This window comes from Ranitomeya imitator, chromosome 1 (assembly GCF_032444005.1).
Source record: "Ranitomeya imitator isolate aRanImi1 chromosome 1, aRanImi1.pri, whole genome shotgun sequence".
NCBI classification, from domain to species: domain Eukaryota; kingdom Metazoa; phylum Chordata; class Amphibia; order Anura; family Dendrobatidae; genus Ranitomeya; species Ranitomeya imitator.
In genome coordinates, this window is record NC_091282.1 from 700,587,880 (window position 1) to 700,608,761 (window position 20,882).

Consider the following 20,882-nt stretch of genomic DNA (forward strand, 5'->3'; position numbering starts at 1 on the left):
CAGCTGCACCCTCCCCATTGAGGTGCAGCCCGTCCCTAGCGTAGAGCCTGTAGCCAACTGAGAAGTCGGCCCAGTTCTGCAGGAACCCAAACCCCTCCTTCCTACACCAATTCTTGAGCCACTTATTAACCTCCCTAATCTCCCATTGCCTCTCTGGCGTGGCACGTGGTACAGGCAGTATTTCGGAAAATACCACGTTGGAGGTCCTTGCTTTCAGCTTGCAGCCTAATTCCCTGAATTCATCTTTAAGGACCTTCCACCTACCTCTAACGTTGTCATTTGTGCCAATGTGCACCATGACGGCTGGGTCCTCACCAGCCCCTCCCAGTAATCTGTCCACCCGATCAGCGATGTGTCGGACTCGAGAGCCAGGAAGGCAGCACACCGTTCGACGATCCATGTCTTTGTGACAGATTGCCCAATCTGTTCCTCTAATAATTGAGTCCCCCACTACCAGCACCTGTCTGGCCTGCCCTGCTCTCCTATTTCCCTCCTTACTGTAGCAGTCACTCCCCCGGCATTCAGAGGACATGCCTGGCTGCAGCAGTGCTACCCCTGTACTGGCACCCCCCTCATCTGCCAACTTAGCAAACTTATTGGGGTGTTCCAGATCAGGACTAGCCTCCCTGGCACTCCTCTCTCTACCCCGCTTCCTAACTGTCACCCAGCTTGCTACTTCATCGTCCTGCAGCTCCATCCCACCATCCCCCCCTCATCTGTCCCATTGAGCGTCTGCTCCGTGAGCAGAAGACTCCTCTCCATATTGTCTATGGATCTGGTTGAAGAGATGGGTTAGGGCTGGAATGAGCGTGTTAGTGAGGTTGGAGAGCAGGTGGGAAGGGATGGGGTCAAGTGCACAGGTGGTGAGGTGTGATTTGGAAAGGAGGTGAGTAAGCTCTCCTTCAGTGATGTTGAAGAGGGAAGTTATTGGGGAAGGGCAGGAAGAGGTCTGATATATGGAGTGGTGGAACAGTAAAGGTTTGCCTTGTTTGGTTGATCTTATTTCTGAAGTAGGTGGCAAAGTCTTGGGCAGAGATTAGGGGAGTTGGAGGAGGCAGTAGTGAGCGGAGGAGAGAGTTGAATGTGCTGAACAGTTGTTTTGGGTTGTAGGATAATGAAGATACAAGGTTTGTAAAATAGGTCTGTTCAGCAGAGGGGAGGGCTAATTTGAAGGCAAGTGTTGCTTGTTTGAAAGTGGTGAAGTCGCCTGGCAGGCGTGTTTTCTTCTATCGCCACTCCGCGACCCTGGATGCTTGTCAAAGTTTTTTGTTGAGATTGTTGTGCCAGGGTTGCCTATTGATTTATCGCGCTTTGCCATTCATGAGAGGGGCGACTGAATCTATGGCTGATGTTAGGGTATTGTTATAGAAAGAGGTGGCGCTGTTCGTGTTGTGGAGTTAAGATATGGAGGACAGAGGTAGACGAGAGAGTCTGTGAATGTCTAGGTAGGTATGCATAGTGTAGAGAGTGAGCTGCAATCATTGCTGCTGCATAGAACGAATGTATACACTTAAAAGGCAAGAAACATCTTTTGCTTTGGGGCTAAATAACCTGATAAGTGACATTTTTCTCATTTTTCTGCAGATTAGGGAGGTTAGATGTCTTCTAAAGCGTTAAATGCTTTTTGTAAACCATTTAATGTTTTAGGGAAATTATTGTAATGGAAGCCGATCAACCACATGAATATTTTATAATGTAGAAGTGGGTACATTAAAATATACATGAACGCTTTATACACTGATACCACATCCAGATTTTGTGTTGTAATGATCAAGAAAATGTAGTAGCACTTTACATGATGTACAAGTATTAAAGGGAAACTGACAGCACAAATATGCTGCCCCACTGGGAAAAAAAAATACGGTACACTGCATTCCGGCTAACAGTATTCGTTGCAATGTGCTGAGAATGTAGGAATTTGGCGAATTCATGAGCTGCTGAAAGTACGTGACACATACTGTAAACTAGTGCCGTTTACAACTGGGCAAATCTACAGGAAAAATCCTTATATTTCTGAGCAGTGCCAAACTACTCTTCCACTCAAGCAAAATATCTTGCTAGCTCAGATAACAGAATAAGATCGATTATGGATAATTTTGCATGCTCAAGCTCTGCAGTAGTCTTTACATGCATGCACGCTGCTTTAATACGGCTCTGTGCAATCTTAAAGGGCAACTGTCACCAGATCAAAATTATCCTGTTTTTGCTCTTACGTTATTTCTGCTGCTCCCCTAAGTATGCTGGTTTTGTATTTTTAAAATCCAACATACAATTCCAGAGATATAGACCTTTTTGTTTAGCACCTATTTTTATAGTCTTTACAAAGGGGTGTGGCTCACATGCTACTCTAGGGGCGTGTCTTTAGACTTGTTTGTATTAATACCCAGTGAGCAATGATCCCTTGGTAAAAATTACTACCAAATAAAAAGGCCTATATCTTTGGAACCGTTTGACAGATTTAAAAAAAAAAAAAAACTTGAATACTCAGGGGAGCGGCGGGAATAATGTAAGAGCAAAAATTGGTGACATTTGATCTGGCGACAGGTCACCTTTAAAAGACCTTGATATTCTTGAAAAATCCAAAATTCCTACAGAGCCATACTGAGCATTCCCGTGAGATTATTTACGATCCATTAGACACCAGATCTCTGAGTTATTCTCACTTAAAGGCACAGCTTCAAAAGGAGAATATTTTTGATTCTTTGTACTGTACCATATTACAAAGAGTGATATTCAGAGCGTCTACAGCACCGTAGCTCAGATCTGCAGGGATTTCTTGTAATATGTGACAGTGAGGCCTACATATATTGTGTATCTACAGTAATTGTAATTTATAATGCTACATTATATATATATTGTATAATATTTAGGTCAGTCATTGATATAAATGGTTACAGAGCAGCTTTCATATTCTTCATATTTCATATCGGATTACTTAAACAAAAGCAATGCCTACAACTGATTGAAATGATCGCAACTTTGATCTGCAGTCCTTATGTGCACGTCCGCTGCTTTCCTATAAATCCTGGCTGAGTTCTGCGGTGGGTAACGAACATCAGTGGAGTTCAATGAGCTTTTAAGTCAGATGCAGCTTTGCAAATTCAATCTGGAATTTAAAGAGCATAATAGGATAAATGGCATTACTTTGAAGATTGGACACCGCCAATGGATCGTGACCATTTTATCCTATTTGCTATGAGCAGTGAAATGGGCAATAGAAGGATCGGTGAGCTGTGAGCTGTTAGAGCCTATTCATTGTTGTGCAAGCTCTCCGAGGTCCTAATAAACCCGATTTTAGAAGATTTAGGCAATCCTGTCCATGACCACCAGTAGAAGAGGACAATATTAAGAAACATTTGATTGTCTGACGTGTACCAATCAGGTTAGAGATCCTACAAGAAGAAAATGTAAAGTTGGGATGACATCCCCGTTCCACAAAGGTGGAAGAATGGAAGAAGACAAAAAAAAAAATATATATATACGTAGTATATTGCCCAGCCACGTAGTATATTGCCCAGCCACGTAGTATATTGCCCAGTCATGTAGTACATTGCCCAGCCACATAGTATATTGCCCAGTCACGTATTATATTGCCCAGTCACGTAGTATATTGCCCAGTCACGTAGTATATTGCCCAGTGAAGTAGTATATTGCCCAGTGACGTATTATGTAGTATATTGCCCAGCCATGTAGTACATTGCCCAGCCACGTAGTACATTGCCCAGCCACGTAGTACATTGCCCAGCTACATAGTAAATTGCCCAGCCACGTATTATATTGCCCAGTAACCTAGTATATTGCCCAGCCACGTAGTGTATTGCCCAGTCACAAAGTATATTGCCCAGTCACAAAGTATATTGCCCAATCACGTAGTATATTGCCCAGTCACGTAGTATATTGCCCAGTAACGTAGTATATTGCCCAGCCACGTAGTATATTGCCCAGCCACGTAGTATATTGCCCAGTAACGTACTATATTGCCCAGTAACGTACTATATTGCCCAGTCACGTAGTATATTGCACAGCCCACATAGTATAAAGCACAGCCCATGTAGTATATTGCACAGCCCACATAGTATAAAGCACAGCCCATGTAGTATATTGCACAGCCCATGTAGTATATTGCACAGCCCACGTAGTATATAGCAATGTGGGCATCATATCCCTGTTAAAAAAATAATTAAAATAAAAAATAGTTATATACTCACCTTCCGGAGCCCCTGGATCCAAGCAAAGCGGTTACCAATGCTGAGTCCCTGCGCGCTTCGGTCTGAAGAGTGCATTGCGAGACCGCTACGTCATCATCTCGCCAGATCGCAGCATGGGCTGGTTACTGGAGCGTCGCGAGTGGGAAAGGCATGTTGTGGATCCGAGGGGCCAACAGACGGTGAGTATATAACGATTTTTTATTTTTTTATTATTTTTAACATTAGATCTTTTTACTATTGATGCCGCATAGGCAGCATCAATAGTAAAACGTTGGTCACACAGGGTTAACCGAGTGCGTTACACCGCGGCATAGCACGGTCGGTTAACGCTGCCATTAACCCTGTGTGACTGGTGACCGGAGGGGAGTATGGAGCGGGCACTGACTGCGGGGAGGAAGGAGCGGCCATGTTGCCGCCAGACTGTGCCCGTCGCTGATTGGTCGTGGCTGTTTTGCCACGACCAATCAGCGACTTGGATTTCCATGATAGATAGAGGCTGCGACCAATGAATATCTGTGACAGACAGACGGAAGTGACCCTTAGACAATTATGCAGTATATATATATATATATATATATATATATATATATATATATATATATATATATATATATATATATATATATATATACATACATACATATACACTAGATTGTGGCCCGATTCTAACGCATCGGGTATTCTAGAATATGCATGTCCCCGTAGTATATGGACAATGATGATTCCAGAATTCGCGGCAGACTGTGTCCGTCGCTGATTGATCGAGGCAACCTTTATGACATCATCGTCGCCATGGAAACCATTATGACATCTACGTCGATACTGTGCCCGTCGCTGATTGGTCGAGGCCTGGCGGCCTCGACCAGAGACGCGGGATTTCTACGTCGATACTGTGCCCGTCGCTGATTGGTCGAGGCAACCTTTATGACATCATCGTCGCCATGCTGTGCCCGCGGAATTTCTACGTCGATGCTGTGCCGGTCTCTGATTGGTCGAGGCCTGGCGGCCTCGACCAATCAGAGAGCCGGGATTTCCAGGACAGACATAATCATTTAGAAACAATAAGACTAATATTTTAACTCAGGAAGAGTTCAGAAATCAATAATTTGTGGAATAACCCTGATTTTTAATCACGGCTTTCATGCGTCTTGGCATGCTTTCCACCAGTCTTTCACACTGATTTTCGGCGACCTTATGCCACTCCTGGTACAAAAATGTAGGCAGTTCTTCTTTGTTTGATGGCTTGTGACTTATCCATCTTCCTCTTGATTACATTCCAGATGTTTTCAATGGTGTTCAAGTCTGGAGATTGGGCTGGCCATGACAGGGATTTGATGTGGTGGTCCTTCATCCACACCTTGATTGACCTAGCTGTATGGCATGGCGCATTGTCCTGCTGGAAAAAAAACAGTCCTCAGAGTTGGGGAACATTGCCTGAGCAGAAGGAAGCAAGTGTTTTGTTTTTTTTGTTTTTTTTTAAATTTCTATATAGTGCTAACATATTCCGCAGCGCTTTACAGTTTTGCACACGTTTTCATCGATGTCCCCAATGGGGCTCACAATCTAGAATCCCTATCAGTATGTTTTTGGAATGTGGGAGGAAACCAGAGTACCCGGAGGAAACCCACGCAAACACGGGGAGAACATTTTTCAAGGATAACCTTGAATGCGGCTTGATTCATAAGTCCTTCGCAAAGATTAACCTGCCCAATTCCAGCCTTATTGAAGCATCCCCAAATCATCACTGATCCACCACAAAATTTCAGAGTGAGTACAAGACACTGTGGCTTGTACGCCTCTCCAGGTCTCCGTCTAACTATTAGATGACCAGGTGTTGGGTAAAGCTGAAACTTAAACTCATCAGAGAAGATTACCTAACTCCAATCCTCTATGGTCCAATCCTTATGGTCTTTAGCAAACTTCAGCCTGGCTCTCCTTTGCTTCTCATTGATGAAAGGCTTTTTTATAGCTTTACATGACTTGAGTCCTGCCTCTAGGAGCCTGTTACGAACTATTCTTGCCGTGCACTTCACCCCAGCTGCCATTTGCCATTTCTTTTGTAGGTCACTTGATGTCATCCTGCTGTTGCTGAGTGATATTCAAACAAAATGACGGTCATCCCAATCAGTGGAGAGTCGTTTTTTACCCTCTGCCAGGCTGTAGCTTTGTTGTCCCCAATGTCTGCTGCTTGGCCTTGTTGTAATGGACTGCCGTCTTCCAAATTTTAAGGATGGAGGTAACATGACGCTCACTGTGTCCCTCTACTAGTAAAGCCAGAATTGAGCCCTTCTTTTCCTCACTCAAGACTTTTCTTTTCAACTCCTTTGGCATGGTTAAAAGTTTTTTTTTTTTTCATTCCTATTACTTTTGGGATATTACTAGCACTTGTTTTGCCAACCAACTTGTCCTATTGCAAGAGGATTGTAAACACCACAGCAGTGTTTTTTTATACTTTCCTTTGTTAAATAAGATTTGGTTTCGGTGATCACCTAATCAGAAGCACAGTAAGTAGAATGAGGTGTACTCTGGTTGGAATTCAACTGACACTGGAATGGCTGTCAGACATGTAGAGAAGCTGATTTTTATAAAACTGTGCAGTGGTCTCTTAATTTTTGCCAGAGCTATACCTATATCTATCTATCTATGTATCTTTATATCTGTATATATATATATATATATATATATATATATATATATATATATATATATATATATATATATATATATATATATATATATATATATATATATATATCTACTATATAATTGTCTAAGGGTCACTTCCGTCTTTCTGTCACGGATATTCATTGGTCGCGGCCTCTGTCTGTCATGGAAATCCAACTTGCTGATGTCACGGACATTCATTGGTCGCGGCCTCTGTCTGTCATGGAAATCCAACTTGCTGATTGGTCGCCGCAAAACAGCCACGACCAATCAGCGACGGCCCAATCCTTTGATCCGTCATGTAGCCGTCGTAGCTACGCCATTTGCGCTGATCCTCGTCGTGAATAGAGCACTTACGTTTGCAGCTACTTTCGTGACGCCAGTTCTCCTTGGCGAGCCCTGTGTCGGACGGGTTGGAAAGCGGCCACTGGTGGTGCACCCTCAGCGTGAGGATGACGGCTTCTCCTCACCGAGGAGCTCCCCTGCTACTTACATGTGCGCCGGACACTTAATAGGTACCGAGTACGGAGAGAAATACCGGCGGCCTGAAGAGCAGCCCCGAACCGGTGCCATTTTCTGGCAGAGGAGGTTCGGGGGGTGGGCCTATGTGTGGGTGAGATTACATGGAGAGATGGCGCAGCGTGTGCACGGCGGTGTAAATAATGTGTGGACACTGCAGGGAGGAAGCGGTGTATACCGGCCATTATCTGTACTGTATAAGGGAGGGGTATATATGTATACATAGTGTGTGTATAATATATACCCTGTGTAATGTGCGGACACTGCAGGGAGGAGGCGGTGTATACCGGCCATTATCTGTACTGTATAGGGGGAGGGGTATATATATATATATATATATATATATATATATATATATACACTCAAAAAAAAAGGAAAAGCAGCACAAAATAATTGAAAAAAAGTGGACTTTAATGCCTGAACGGCGTGGCAACGTTTCGGATGTGTTATCCTTTGTCAAGCAATGAATACAAGAGTGAGACCACATTTTATATCCAACACATACATATCTCATTAGAAAATCATTAAATATAATAAAGTCAATAGTATTAAACAGTGTATACCGGCCATTATCTGTACTGTATAGGGGGAGGGGTGTATATACAGTGGAGAAAAAAAGTATTTAGTCAGTCAGCAACAGTGCAAGTTCCACCACTTAAAAAGATGAGAGGCGTCTGTAATTTACATCATAGGTAGACCTCAACTATGGGAGACAAACTGAGAAAAAAAAATCCAGAAAATCACATTGTCTGTTTTTTTTAACATTTTATTTAATCGCAGGGATTGCTAATAGATTTGCTTTAAGGTTAAAACAATGAGCAGAGACCAAGAAATTGCAACTTTTTCACCCACCATTATATTCCATAGGGAATTGTTGTTGTTATTAACATGTCCAGAAATGTGACATTATGTCTATACTATACAACAATGCAACTTCTATCAAAATTCTATCTAAAAAACATGATGGTCTCAATGGAATAATAAGGAAGCAGGCGAGACTTCTTACAACTGCTAGAAACAGCTGCAGACTGTGCAGGAACGACTTTGCTGTGTTATTTGTCCTGGAGGCATCCTGACAAGCAGGAAATGTGAGGGAGTACATTACAACACAGGGACGGACAGGATACATCTCTGCTGCATTGTTTACATTAATTGCTACAGTAGACCCATTCACAAAATGTATCGCGCGTCTACAAAGGTTACAGAATATCCTACGTGATGACTGACCTACACCCCCATCCATTAATACAATGAAAAAACCTTTAAGGAACAACTAAAATAAACACAGACACTGTAGCCTGTGAATATAACCACCAAGATGTTGGGTATTCTGAAACCTGGGAGGATAGCCTCCAAGGAGCTGTGCCTGTGTAAGCAGAGAGGATAGCCTCCAAGGTGTTACGCATGTTTAGCCCGGAAGGATAGCCTCCAAGGAGTTGTACCTGTGTAACCTGGGAGGATAGCCTTCAAGCTGTTGCGTATGCTGTAACCTGGCAGGGTAGCCTCCAAGGTGTTACATATACAGTAACCCGGGAGGAGAAACCATTATAAAAATTAACTTTTTCATGAAAAATAATCTAAAAAAAAAAAAAAAAATGACTCAATGAAGGTGAGAAACGTGCAAAAAGGTGCTAATAGTAGAGGGAAGGGAGGGAGCAGAAAGGCGGGAGGTGGTAAAGCCTCATACTGCTAGAGGTACTGACCTACCTGCAGGGATAGGCACCCAAATTGGGGAACAAAATAAAAGTTGATGGTATCCGTCAAAAACAACACCTCAGCTAAAAGGACATATAGATGAGGGATGGGGAGGGGAAAACAAGAACATTTTGCATATATCCCAAAGCTGAAAGGAAATGTCAGCTGAGGAATAATGGGCATTGCAATATAGCAATGACGATGAAGAGCAACTATGCCCCAGTTAAAAATCTAAATGCATGTAGTGGCACGGTGCAGCGTTCACACACAGGCTCCGTGCGATGAGGGATGCACTGTCACCTAGTCTAGAGCCTACTGCACACCTTCCTAATTATATATACACTCGGTAGTTCCTGGAGGGTACCCCACTTTGTACCACTCTTGGAACAAGCTTAACCCTCTAAACCTGTACCTGTAGACATAGTGATCATTAGTGATGAGCGAATATACTCGTTACTCGAGATTCTCGAGCACGCTTGGGTGTCCTCCGAGTATTTTTTAGTGCTCGGAGATTTAGTTTTCTTTGCCGCAGCTGAATGATTTACATCTGTTAGCCAGCATAAGTAAATGTGGGGGTTGTCTTGTTGATAGGGAATCCCCACATGTAAACAAGGTGGCTAAGAGATGTAAGTCATTCAGCTGCGGCAAGAAAAACTAAATCTCCGAGCGCTAAAAAATACTCGGAGAACACCCGAGCGTGCTTGGGAAATCTCGAGTAACGAGTATATTCGCGCATCACTACTAGTGATCATACTTACTCTATCTAGACGTTTTATGGTGGGGCTATTCAAAGGAGCTCAGGGACAGCCGATCCATGAGTGGGGGTGCCATCTCTCGTCAATTTAGGGTACCAAACTCCGCAAGTAGGAAGGTGCGCAGTAGGCTCTAGACTAGGAGACACTGCACCCCTCCTCACACAGAGCCTGTGTGTGAACGCTGCACCGTGCCACTACATGCATTTAGATTTTTAACTGGGGCATAGTTGCTCTTCGTCGTCATTGCCCATTATTCCTCAGCTGATGTTTCCTTTCAGCTTTGGGATATATGCAAAATGTTCTTGTTTTACACATCCCTCATCTAGAGATGTTTGGTCCTTTAGCTGAGGTGTTGTTTTTGACCGATACCATCTTCTCACGATGAACCTTACAAGCCCAACAAAGGAGGATAGTCTCCAAGGTGGTTTGCATCTGTAACCCAGGAAGATAGTCTTCAACATGTTGTGCGTGTGTAACTGGTAGGATAGCCACAAATGGTGTTGTGTCTATGTAACACAGATGTATTCTGCCACTAGTGCCAGGTCAGATGCAACATTACAAAAAGCTCAATTGAATAAAACTCTCCAATTGTGTCTGGCTGAGTACTATGGTTTTTCTAGCTATAGAAGTCATGATTAATATGTGACAGACATGATTTTACTAATTAAATCCCCACTTAAACACTAATCAGATGGGAATATTCAAAGGCCCTAAGAGAGAATAGTCGATTGCCTCCAGAAACAGCGCCACACATGTACACAGGTTGTGTGTGATATTGCAGTTCAGCTTCCATGTTCTTCAATGGTACTCTGCTGGAATACCAGGCATAGTTCATTATACTACTGCTTTCTGAAATAATTTTTTTCAGGTTAACAGTCACGGTAGGGGAGGACCTGAGACTATTCCAATCCTGGGACTAGTGACACAACTGTAGCCAAACGGTGCCAGAAACGAAAAATAGATCCATTGGCAGCTTCATACACGGGCTGTCGGAGGACACGGACAGAACACTATCGTTTAAGAATCTGTTAGACCGATTCAGGAGATATTGGAGACGGCCCCACATTAAGACCTGTAATAGACACAAAATCAGGCAGGAAGCAGTAGCAGGTATTGGGGGGGATATCAATGTAAGGGGATTTGTAATAATGCTGGTAAGATGTAAAGTAGATGTGAAACTACACTGCAATGCATCCTGTGATGTGCCTGCCAGCAGACCAAAGCCCAAATGGTCTATATTTTTAGTAGCGTAAAATAGAAGAAAGTGTTAAATAGAAACACTGCACAAATAACCTATCATAGACGACAGAAGAACAAAGTACGGTAGTAACTGCTGCAGGAGATCGGCGGCCCAATTATATATATTCATCGCAGTGATTCATTATAAATACATTGTTTTTAGCAATTTGCACGGCGATGAGCAGATCTATAACTATGAGATGCAGGATTGTACACTTAAGTCCCCTATATGCATTGGATGGTTGATGATCGTTTGACCAGTAGCTATCTCATACGACTCTTACATCCGCTCTTCGAGAAAGCCAGTGTTGGACATCTCTGGCAGTGGCTTGCCTCAACGAGAACAAAAAGCTCAGCGGTCCAAAATCGGACATACCAGACCCATCTCCCCCGACAAGCAATAATGTAGGGCTGCTATACACTGGAATGTTTGCTCAGCCGAGTGGTCTACAAGAGTTCCACTGTTTGATATCTCTGGCATTCACCTATCTCACGGAAAACAAAAATGTCAGCAGTCCAAAATATGGACATACTGGATTCCTATCTCACCCCGACAATCAACTATGTAGTGCTCTCATACACATTAGGTGATGGCAGAAACCGATGCCGATAACATCAGCTGCAGGCGACAATTTAATGGGTATAGGAGCTCTAAATGTAAGCCCCCTCCCCCCAGTAATATACTCACACTCTGACGTCTTCACCATTTTCTGGTGTCGCTCCGGTCCTGCGGTGCCATCTTGTGAGTCCAGTTTCTAGCCAGAAATCAGAAGCCAAGTCAAAATCTCTCACTGCAAGTCTATGAGAACTAGATCTAGGCTTTCGTAGACTTGTACTGAGAAGTGACCACCGCACAGTTCCATGAAACAATGGAGCTACCCAACAGGTCACTTTTTGCCGAAGACCGACGAAGGTGGTGACAGGTGAGTATGAGACACTGCGCAGGGGAATTTGTGCAACTGTACATTAATTTAATACTAAGGTGTGTGGGCCCTATTTTTCTTTTTGTGTACTATACACTTGCAATATTGTATGTAACGGTTTTCTATGGTATTGTGGCATACCGCAAAAAAGTCCCAAATGTATCGCAATGTGGTCAATTTTCTGTTGCTGATCGCAAGCCACACACGGCCCAATTGCCGTAGACTTCATGGGAACTGGCTGTTTTTTTTAACACAGTAAAATTGCAATTCTAAAATAACTGAGTGAGAAATTTCACATATGTATTTGGTCACACAATTTATCTGAGGATTCCTGTCATACAACGCAGAGTCCCGGCATAAACCGTACACCCAAAACAGAAAAAATGGCCGCAGAGGAGCCAGTTTAGTGCAATAGATAACGTTTAGAATTAAAAACTATTGTAATGGCTTTTTCTCTTGTAATATTCCCATAGGATTCAAATTAAAAATGGCAGAAAAATACATGTGTACAAAATGTGACACCATCAATGGACAGGTGATAAATGAGACTGATGGGGGCCAACCACTGAGACCCCAATAGATCTCTAGAGCAGCGCACCGTAATCACCATTTTTTGCCAGCTACAAGACAAGGGCGCGGAGGATTATAGCTTCATGGGTCTTGTCACTTATCACCTGAGCCTGGAGTTTGGAGTCTGCAACAATGAGAAAATGGAAGTTTCACTTGGTCTGGGGAATCCTAGTGACGTGAACTAAAGGGGTTTTCCAGTTTTGTAAAACGCCTCTCCCCGGCTGACGTTTATTTTTAAACAAACTAGCTTTTTACTCACCCTCCCCAGGTCCAATGCAGAGTCTCCACCACTAATGTCACTTCGCGACGGCGCTGCAGTCAATCAGGACGCTCAGTATGGGCTATGCTGCAATATATACATATAACAAACAGAATATCCCTGCATGTGTTAGGCGCGGGGACTCGAACATAGTATTCGAGCACGCCGGAGACACTCAGCACCTGAGCATGCTCAGATAACACCTTATCCCAGCACACTCGCTCATCACTAGTTATAAGTATAACCCTTTGACTGCCTGAGATCTATGGGGCAGATATATGAGCCGTCTTTGTTGCCCATAGCATACAGTTACTGTACAGCTTTCATTTTTTCAAAAACAAAATACAAAGTGAAAGCTGTGTTGTGATTGGTTGCTATAGGCAACAAAGATTTTTTTATTTTTTTTTTAAGACTGTTTCCTAAATCTAGTAGGTTCGTACGCACTCACAATTAGGGAGGTGGTGGCACAGAAATGTGGAAATGCAGGTAAAATAGCCATGTACAAGACAGGCAAAATAAACATGGAGGGAACGTGTCTCTAATCATAGAACGCTATCTACAGACTGTAAAAACTAGGCCGCAAAAAACACTCAAGGAACTATACAAGATTCAGAAACATGGCGGCTTCTTCCAAAAACAGCGCCATACCTGTTGTGTCTAGTATTGCAGCTCAGTGCCATTAAAGGGGTTGGGCGACATTACATTGTACTTTTATTTGGCCACAGACAGTTATAAGGAGGAACCTAGCCTCTGGTGCCTCACATGGATTCAGAGCAGAACACTTCGATGGTCAGCACCGGCTCATGAAGCGATGACTGCACCACCCGGCTGTCACCGGGCCTATGATGCAAGCGACTGTGTGAAGCAGTCAAAAAATAAACAACGATGCGTTGTTCCAGTCACCTGAGGTATCAGCTGTCCTGAGACATCTGGGTTGTGGTTATTGCTGCCGGCCACCACAGCGGCTTGTACTGGTCCCACAGGGGTGACCAGAAGGGGGTATACCTGTTTCTTACAACAATCTAAGAAAAAAATAAAAATGTATTTCTGGACTAGTAAAGTGAAAAGGCTGCAATACCACACAAAACCTGTTGTGGCGCTGTTTGAGAAATAAAGACTTTGTTCTAATCTTATGCATCCTCTTCCTTTAGAAGTCTACGGGCGAGATTCATCATTCAGGGAGATGTGGCGGGGGGTGGGGGTTCAAGTCACTTTTCTTTTTGCTCTTTATTTTTGTCTTTTATATTTTTTGGAGCAAAAAGTTGCATGTTACTCTAAATGTCATAAAAATTACAGGCATAAATAAAATCACTCCGTGGGTGAAGGAATCATATTTGGGCAAAAATGTGACTTTTTAAAAAACTGCAATTGATGAATTGTCTGTAAACATCTCAAAAATAACATCCATGGTGAACATAAAAACAAGCACATAAAAGACAAATTAAAAGGAAGATTTTGGAGCAAATCAAAAACAGGCTTAAAAAAAAAAAAACAAACAAACAAAAAAAAAGCAACAAATGCAATAATGAATTGGGCCGTATAGTTACGACAGGAGTAAACGATCTAAAAATGTCAGGCTCATTGGAGGGGCATGTGAACAGTGACCACCGGCATAGAAATTCTACAGAAAACTTGAAGAACAGAATAGAAAAGACACATTTATTATGTCCACCTAAACTGCAGGCCATAGTCCCCGGGATCAGTACTTGGTATGAAGACGTCGAAGCAGAAAACGAATAGTCCTAAAAAGTTAGTGAACCCCTGAAAATATATACAGTATATAAAAATACTTGCCAGCGTATACCATCTCCTCGCTGCTCTCTAAATACCTTGTCTCTGTGACTAGCCACATAGCCACCAAGTACAGTCCTAATTCTACCGTGTAGCCAACAAGGAGCAGCTGCCACTCCAAAAATAGGAAATTGTACAAATACTGGAAGAATGGTATTTATCTACCGCAAAAACTGACCAACTGGTGCAGCAGAGCCATCCCGTGCCCGGCCTCCATGTCCACAGCCAAGAACAGCTGCTCGGAGAATGAGAAGAGCGTCTGGATCCCAAATCAGGTGCCGAGCTGTCGGCCTGGGCACGTAGAACAGCTGCCCGCTCAGTCATAGCTGCGGGTATGGAGCTGCAAAACTAATCCATGCCCATTTGTTTAGAACACAATAGGGATGGTGCCAGGCTACTAATAAGTATGCCAGTTTAGGGACAGGAAAGCCACTTTGTTGATAATTAATGAGGTCAGTGACAGTGCACAGTGCCCACTAAAAGAGCTGTCCCATCAGAACTCCTGCAGCTCCACCAGTGAGGAGGTGATCAGTGGATGGAAGACTTTTTTATGCCAATTAAAGATGTTTCTACGCCCTGTCCCATCATAAGCCAGTTTGACTTTTCCTTAGTAGCCCAACAATAAGAAGTTTCAATTTGCTGCTGACGTTTGGCTTTTTGGGGTTTCTAGTTAGCTCTGAATTGAGAGTCCTCAGTGGTTGATACCTTTTAATGGCTAACTGAAAATAGTTCGCTCTGAGGATTTAATCAGCCTTCCTGACAGAAGCTGCTTCAAGATGGCCATAACGTAGGCTCAGTTTAGTTCCGGAACTGTGGCCTAAACTGTACCATGGTTCTACTGAACGAACACCACCATAGTTTGGATATTGATGATGTAATAGTGATATTAATATGCGCCAACATTAAGGGGGTTGTACAGTATTGAAAATAAATGGCTGCTTTCTTGTAGGAACAGTGCCACATTGGCTTATAGTTTTCTATATGGTCAACTCAATTGGGATTGCAATACTATACACAACCTATGGACAAGTGGGGGGCTGTTATTAGAAGGTCATGTAGAAGTGGGAAATTCCTCAAAAAAGGCATGTACCAGCCACAAAGACCCAAATTATGGGAAGCTGACCAATGTCATCCAGAGAGAACTTGATCTCCAGTACTCTACCACATCCCCTACAATCCTAGAATATTGGGGAGGTATCTGAATGGTGGAAGTTCCCTGACAATGTTTCATTTGCTCAACCCGGGCATCATTTTTACAACGAAATTTACAAAACCATTTTTTTAAGGGACCACCTCACATTTGAAGTCAGTTTGTGGGGTCTATATGGCTGAAAATACCCAAAAGTGACACCATTCTAAAAACTGCACCCCTCAAGGTGCACAAAACCACATTCCAGAAGTTTATTAACCCTTCAGGTGCTTCACAGCAGCAGAAGCAACATGGAAGGAAAAAATGAACATTTAACTTTTTAGTCACAAAAATGATCTTTCAGCAACAATTTTTTTATTTTCCCAATGGTAAAAGGAGAAACTGAACCACAAAAGTTGTTGTTCAATTTGTCCTGAGTACGCTGATACCTCATATGTGGGGGTAAACCACTGTTTGGGCACACGGCAGGGCTTGGAAGGGAAGGAGCGCCATTTGACTTTTTGAATGAAAAATTGGCTGCACTCTTTAGCGGACACCATGTCACATTTAGAGAGCCCCCGTGTGCCTAAAAATTGGAGCTCCCCCACAAGTGACCCCATTTTGGAAACTAGACGCCCCAAGGAACTTATCTAGATGCATAGTGAGCCCTTTAAACCCCCAGGTGCTTCACAAATTGATCCGTAAAAATGAAAAAGTACTTTTTTTTCACAAAAAAATTCTTTTAGCTTCAATTTTTTCATTTTCACATGGACAACAGGATAAAATGGATCCTAAAATTTGTTTGGCAATTTCTCCTGAGTACACCGATACTTCACATGTGGGGGTAAACCACTGTTTGGGCACATGGTAAGGCTCGGAAGGGAAGGAGCGCCATTTGACTTTTTGAATGAAAAATTATCTCCATCGTTAGCGGACACCATGTCGCGTTTGGAGAGACCCTGTGTGCTTAAACATTGGAGCTCCCCCACAAGTGACCCCATTTTGGAAACTGGACCCCCCAAGGAACTTATCTAGATGCCTAGTGAGCACTTTAAACCCTCAGGTGCTTCACAAATTGATCCGTAAAAATGAAAAAGTACTTTTTTTTCACAAAAAATTTATTTTCGCCTCAATTTTTTCATTTTCACATGGGCAATAGGATAAAATGGATCCTAAAATTTGTTGAGCAATTTCTCCCGAGTACGCCGATACCTCATATGTGGGGGTAAACCACTGTTTGGGCACACGGCAGGGCTCGGAAGGGAAGGCGCGCCTTTTAACTTTTTGAATGGAAAATTAGCTCCAATTGTTAGCGGACACCATGTCGCATTTGGAGAGCCCCTGTGTGCCTATGCATTGGAGCTCCCCCACAAGTGACCCCATTTTGGAAACTAGACCCCCCAAGGAACTTATCTAGATGCATACTGAGCACTTTAAACCCCCAGGTGCTTCACAGAAGTTTATAATGCAGAGCCATGAAAATAAAAAATAATTTTTCTTTTCTCAAAAATGATTTTTTAGCCTGGAATTTCCTATTTTGCCAATGGTAATAGGAGAAATTGGACCACAAAAGTTGTTGTCCAGTTTGTCCTGAGTATGCAGATACCCCATATGTGGGGGTAAACCACTGTTTGGGCGCACGGCAGGGCTCAGAAGGGAAGGCACGCCATTTGGCTTTTTAAATGGAAAATCCAGCGTAAAAAAACAAACAGTACATACTTACATTCAGCTGTCTGTCCCTTGCTGTCTGGTTCCTGCCTTGACTGCTGGCCGTAGTGAAAGCAGAGCACAGCCACAGCAGTGAGTCACCGCTGTGTGACTCACCGCTGTGCTGTGCTTTCACTTTCACTTTGCGGCCAGCAGTCAGTGCAGGGACCAGACGGCAAGGGACAGACAGCTGAATGTAAGTATGTACTGTTTGTTTTTTTACGCTGGTAACCAGGGTAAACATCGGGTTACTAAGCGCGGCCCTGCGCTTAGTTACCCGATGTTTACCCTGGTTACTGGGGACCTCGGGATCGTTGGTCGCTGGAGAGCGGTCTGTGTGACAGCTCTCCAGCGACCAAACAGCGACGCTGCAGCGATCCGGATCGTTGTCGGTATCGCTGCAGCGTCGCTAAGTGTGACGGTACCTTAAGAGACAGGTCGGACTGAAGCAGGCCGCTTTAGCCCAAACAGCATCACACCCACAAGATTTTTCACCTGGGGTTGAGGTGTAACAGCCAGGCATTATTGTTGGGGTCGTGGGGCCCAGAACAACAGCCAGTGACTTGATTTGAATGGAGTATATCACAGCCACCCGCCACTTACCCAGAGAAGGCATTAGGGCCAGCTGTCAGGGAGGTGCGTCTCAGCCAACCACAACTTGCCTATATGGTGCATCCACTACTTGCCTAGGATGTGCACCACAGTCAACCACTACTTGACCAGAAAAGGTGTCACTGTCAGTCACTACTTGCCCAAATCGTGCATCACAGCTAGTCACTACTTGTCCAGACACCACTTGCCCAGGGGTGCATCACTGCAAATCACTACTTGCCCAGGGCGTGCATCACTGCAAGTCACTACTTGTCCAGACACCACTTGCCCAGGGGTGCATCACTGCAAATCACTACTTGCCCAGGGCGTGCATCACAGCTAGTCACTACTTGTCCAGACACCACTTGCCCAGGGGTGCATCACTGCAAATCACTACTTGCCCAGGGCGTGCATCACTGCAAGTCACTACTTGCCCAGGGCGTGCATCACTGCCAGTTACTACTTGTCCAGGGCGTGCATCACTGCCAGTCACTATTTGTCCATGGTGTGCATCACTGCAAGTCACTACTTGCCCAGGGCGTGCATCACTGCCAGTCACTACTTGCCCAGGGCGTGCATCACTGCCAGTCACTACTTGTCCAGGGCGTGCATCACTGCCAGTCACCACTTGCCCAGGGGTGTATCACTGCAAGTCACTACTCGCCCAGGGTGTGCATCACTGCCAGTCACTACTTGCCCAGGGCGTGCATCACTGCCAGTCACTACTTGCCCAGGGCGTGCATCACTGCCAGTCACTACTTGCCCAGGGCGTGCATCACTGCCAGTCACTACTTGTCCAGGACGTGCATCACTGCCAGTCACTACTTGTCCAGGGCGTGCATCACTGTTAGCCATTACTTGCTCCAGGTATACATCCCTTACTTGTCTAGGTCATTCCTCACAGTCAACTTCTACTTGCCCAGGAGGTTTGCCAGTCATTATGTGCCCCAGGGGTGGGGGCATACTCGACTTGCCTGGGGCGTGAGTCACAGTCAACCGCTACTTGTCCAGGGGGGTTTGTCACTGCCAGCCACTACTTGCCCAGGGGGCACATCTACTGCTTGCCTAGGTCTTTGCGAGTAATTATGTGCCACATGGAATCTTCTACATGCCTAGGGGATGAGTCGCTGTCAGTCACGACGTGCCCAGGGGGTGCGCCACTGTCAGTCACGACGTGCCCAGGTGGTGCGCCACTGTCAGTCACGACGTGCCCAGGGGGTGCGCCACTGTCAGTCACGACGTGCCCAGATGGTGCGCCACTGTCAGTCACGACGTGCCCAGATGGTGCGTCGCTGTTAGTCACTACATGCCCAGGGGGTGCGTCGCTGTCAGTCACTACATGCTCAGAGGGTATGCACTGTCAGTCACTACATGCCCAGGGGGTACGTCACTGTCAGTCACTACATGCTCAGGGGGTACGTCACTGTCAGTCACTACATGCTCAGGGGGTATGCACTATCAGTCACTACATGCCCATGGGGTGCATTGCAACCATCTATTTATGCCAAAGGGATACGACAGATAGTGAGCAGGTTGGGCATCACAGCCAGCAATTTTTGCCCCATGAAAGGGCATCTCAGGCCACCCCTCTAGCACAAGGCATGCTCAGCAGAGCTCCCCTGCTCTTTGTTGTGTAGGGTGCCCACCATACCAGGTACCCCCCGCTGACACTTGTGATGTGACATGTCAGGCATCTTGCCCATCAACACCCACCTGCCAGGCTGTTGTAACAGTCCACCTCGATGCCCTCCACCGCCCTCCTCTGCTCCTCCGTTAGCCGGACTTGCTGCTGCCCGTCCCCGGCACTGTCCTGCTCCCCCGGGAGCCCCTTCAGTTCCAGCAGCGCCCGGTGGTACTTGCCGATGGCCTCCCGGTACTTCTTGTCCTTGTAGCACTGCGCCCCTTGGCTCTTGAAGTCCAGGGATCTATGGATGAGCTGTGCCGGGTCCCCCCGGATGCCCCCGGGCAGGCTGGCCCGCTCCATGTCTGTGCAGCCGGGCAGCGCTTACATGTCCAGCGATCATCAGGCTCCGGGAGATCGAGTGCACCGCAGATCCGTCTGCAAACAGCCAGACAGAGGCAGCTCCCTCCTCCTCCTCCGCCAGTGCTGCCCCTTCCTGAGCGTTAAAGGGACAGTCAGCTGCCAGACTGTGCACGTCAGTACCAGCTACAGCAGCGGGCTCATGTGCCTAGCCGGCTGCTGCAGAACCTCTTCAGCATTGAACCTGCCATCGAATGCATTGATAGCGAAGAGCAGAGCTTCAGCGATCACCGTGATCGTGTGCAAGGGCTCCCCCTGCTGCCAGTCGTGTGGCACAGCAGGAGTGATTCTTGCTCTGTGTCACTCCCCTAAAGTGTGGTGCAGATCTGTCAGCAGAATCCTGTCTGGCAAGACAAGGCATTGGGCCATAACTATGGAGACTGTTGCACAAATTGGATACTTTGTATTTTGTTTTAATTTGCATGAAAGAAGCCATTTCTTCCCAGCTATGGTCACTTATCTAGTAATCATATTACATATTACTAAGACCTCATCTATACAGTACAGACCAAAAGTTTGGACACACCTTCTCATTTAACCCCTTCATGACCCAGCCTATTTTGACCTTAAAGACCTTGCCGTTTTTTGCAATTCTGACCAGTGTCCCTTCATGAGGTAATAACTCAGGAACGCTTCAATGGATCCTAGCGGTTCTGAGATTGTTTTTTCGTGACATATTGGGCTTCATGTTAGTGGTAAATTTAGGTCAATAAATTCTGTGTTTATTTGTGATAAAAACGGAAATTTGGCGAAAATTTTGAAAATTTCGCAATTTTCACATTTTGAATTTT

At 44.8% G+C, this 20,882-nt stretch overlaps 1 protein-coding gene across 1 annotated transcript in view; it reads right to left on the bottom strand.

Annotated features, from left to right (window-relative positions):
- TTC9 (tetratricopeptide repeat domain 9) overlaps window positions 1-20,341 on the bottom strand; it is a 35,597-nt gene extending 15,256 nt beyond the window's left edge. Inside the window, exon 1 of the mRNA XM_069731567.1 lies at window positions 19,764-20,341. Within this exon, the coding sequence (XP_069587668.1) occupies window positions 19,764-20,034 (271 nt within the window). The 5' untranslated portion in view covers window positions 20,035-20,341. The remainder of the gene's footprint in view (window positions 1-19,763) is intronic.
- Between the last annotated feature and the right edge of the window lie 541 nt (window positions 20,342-20,882).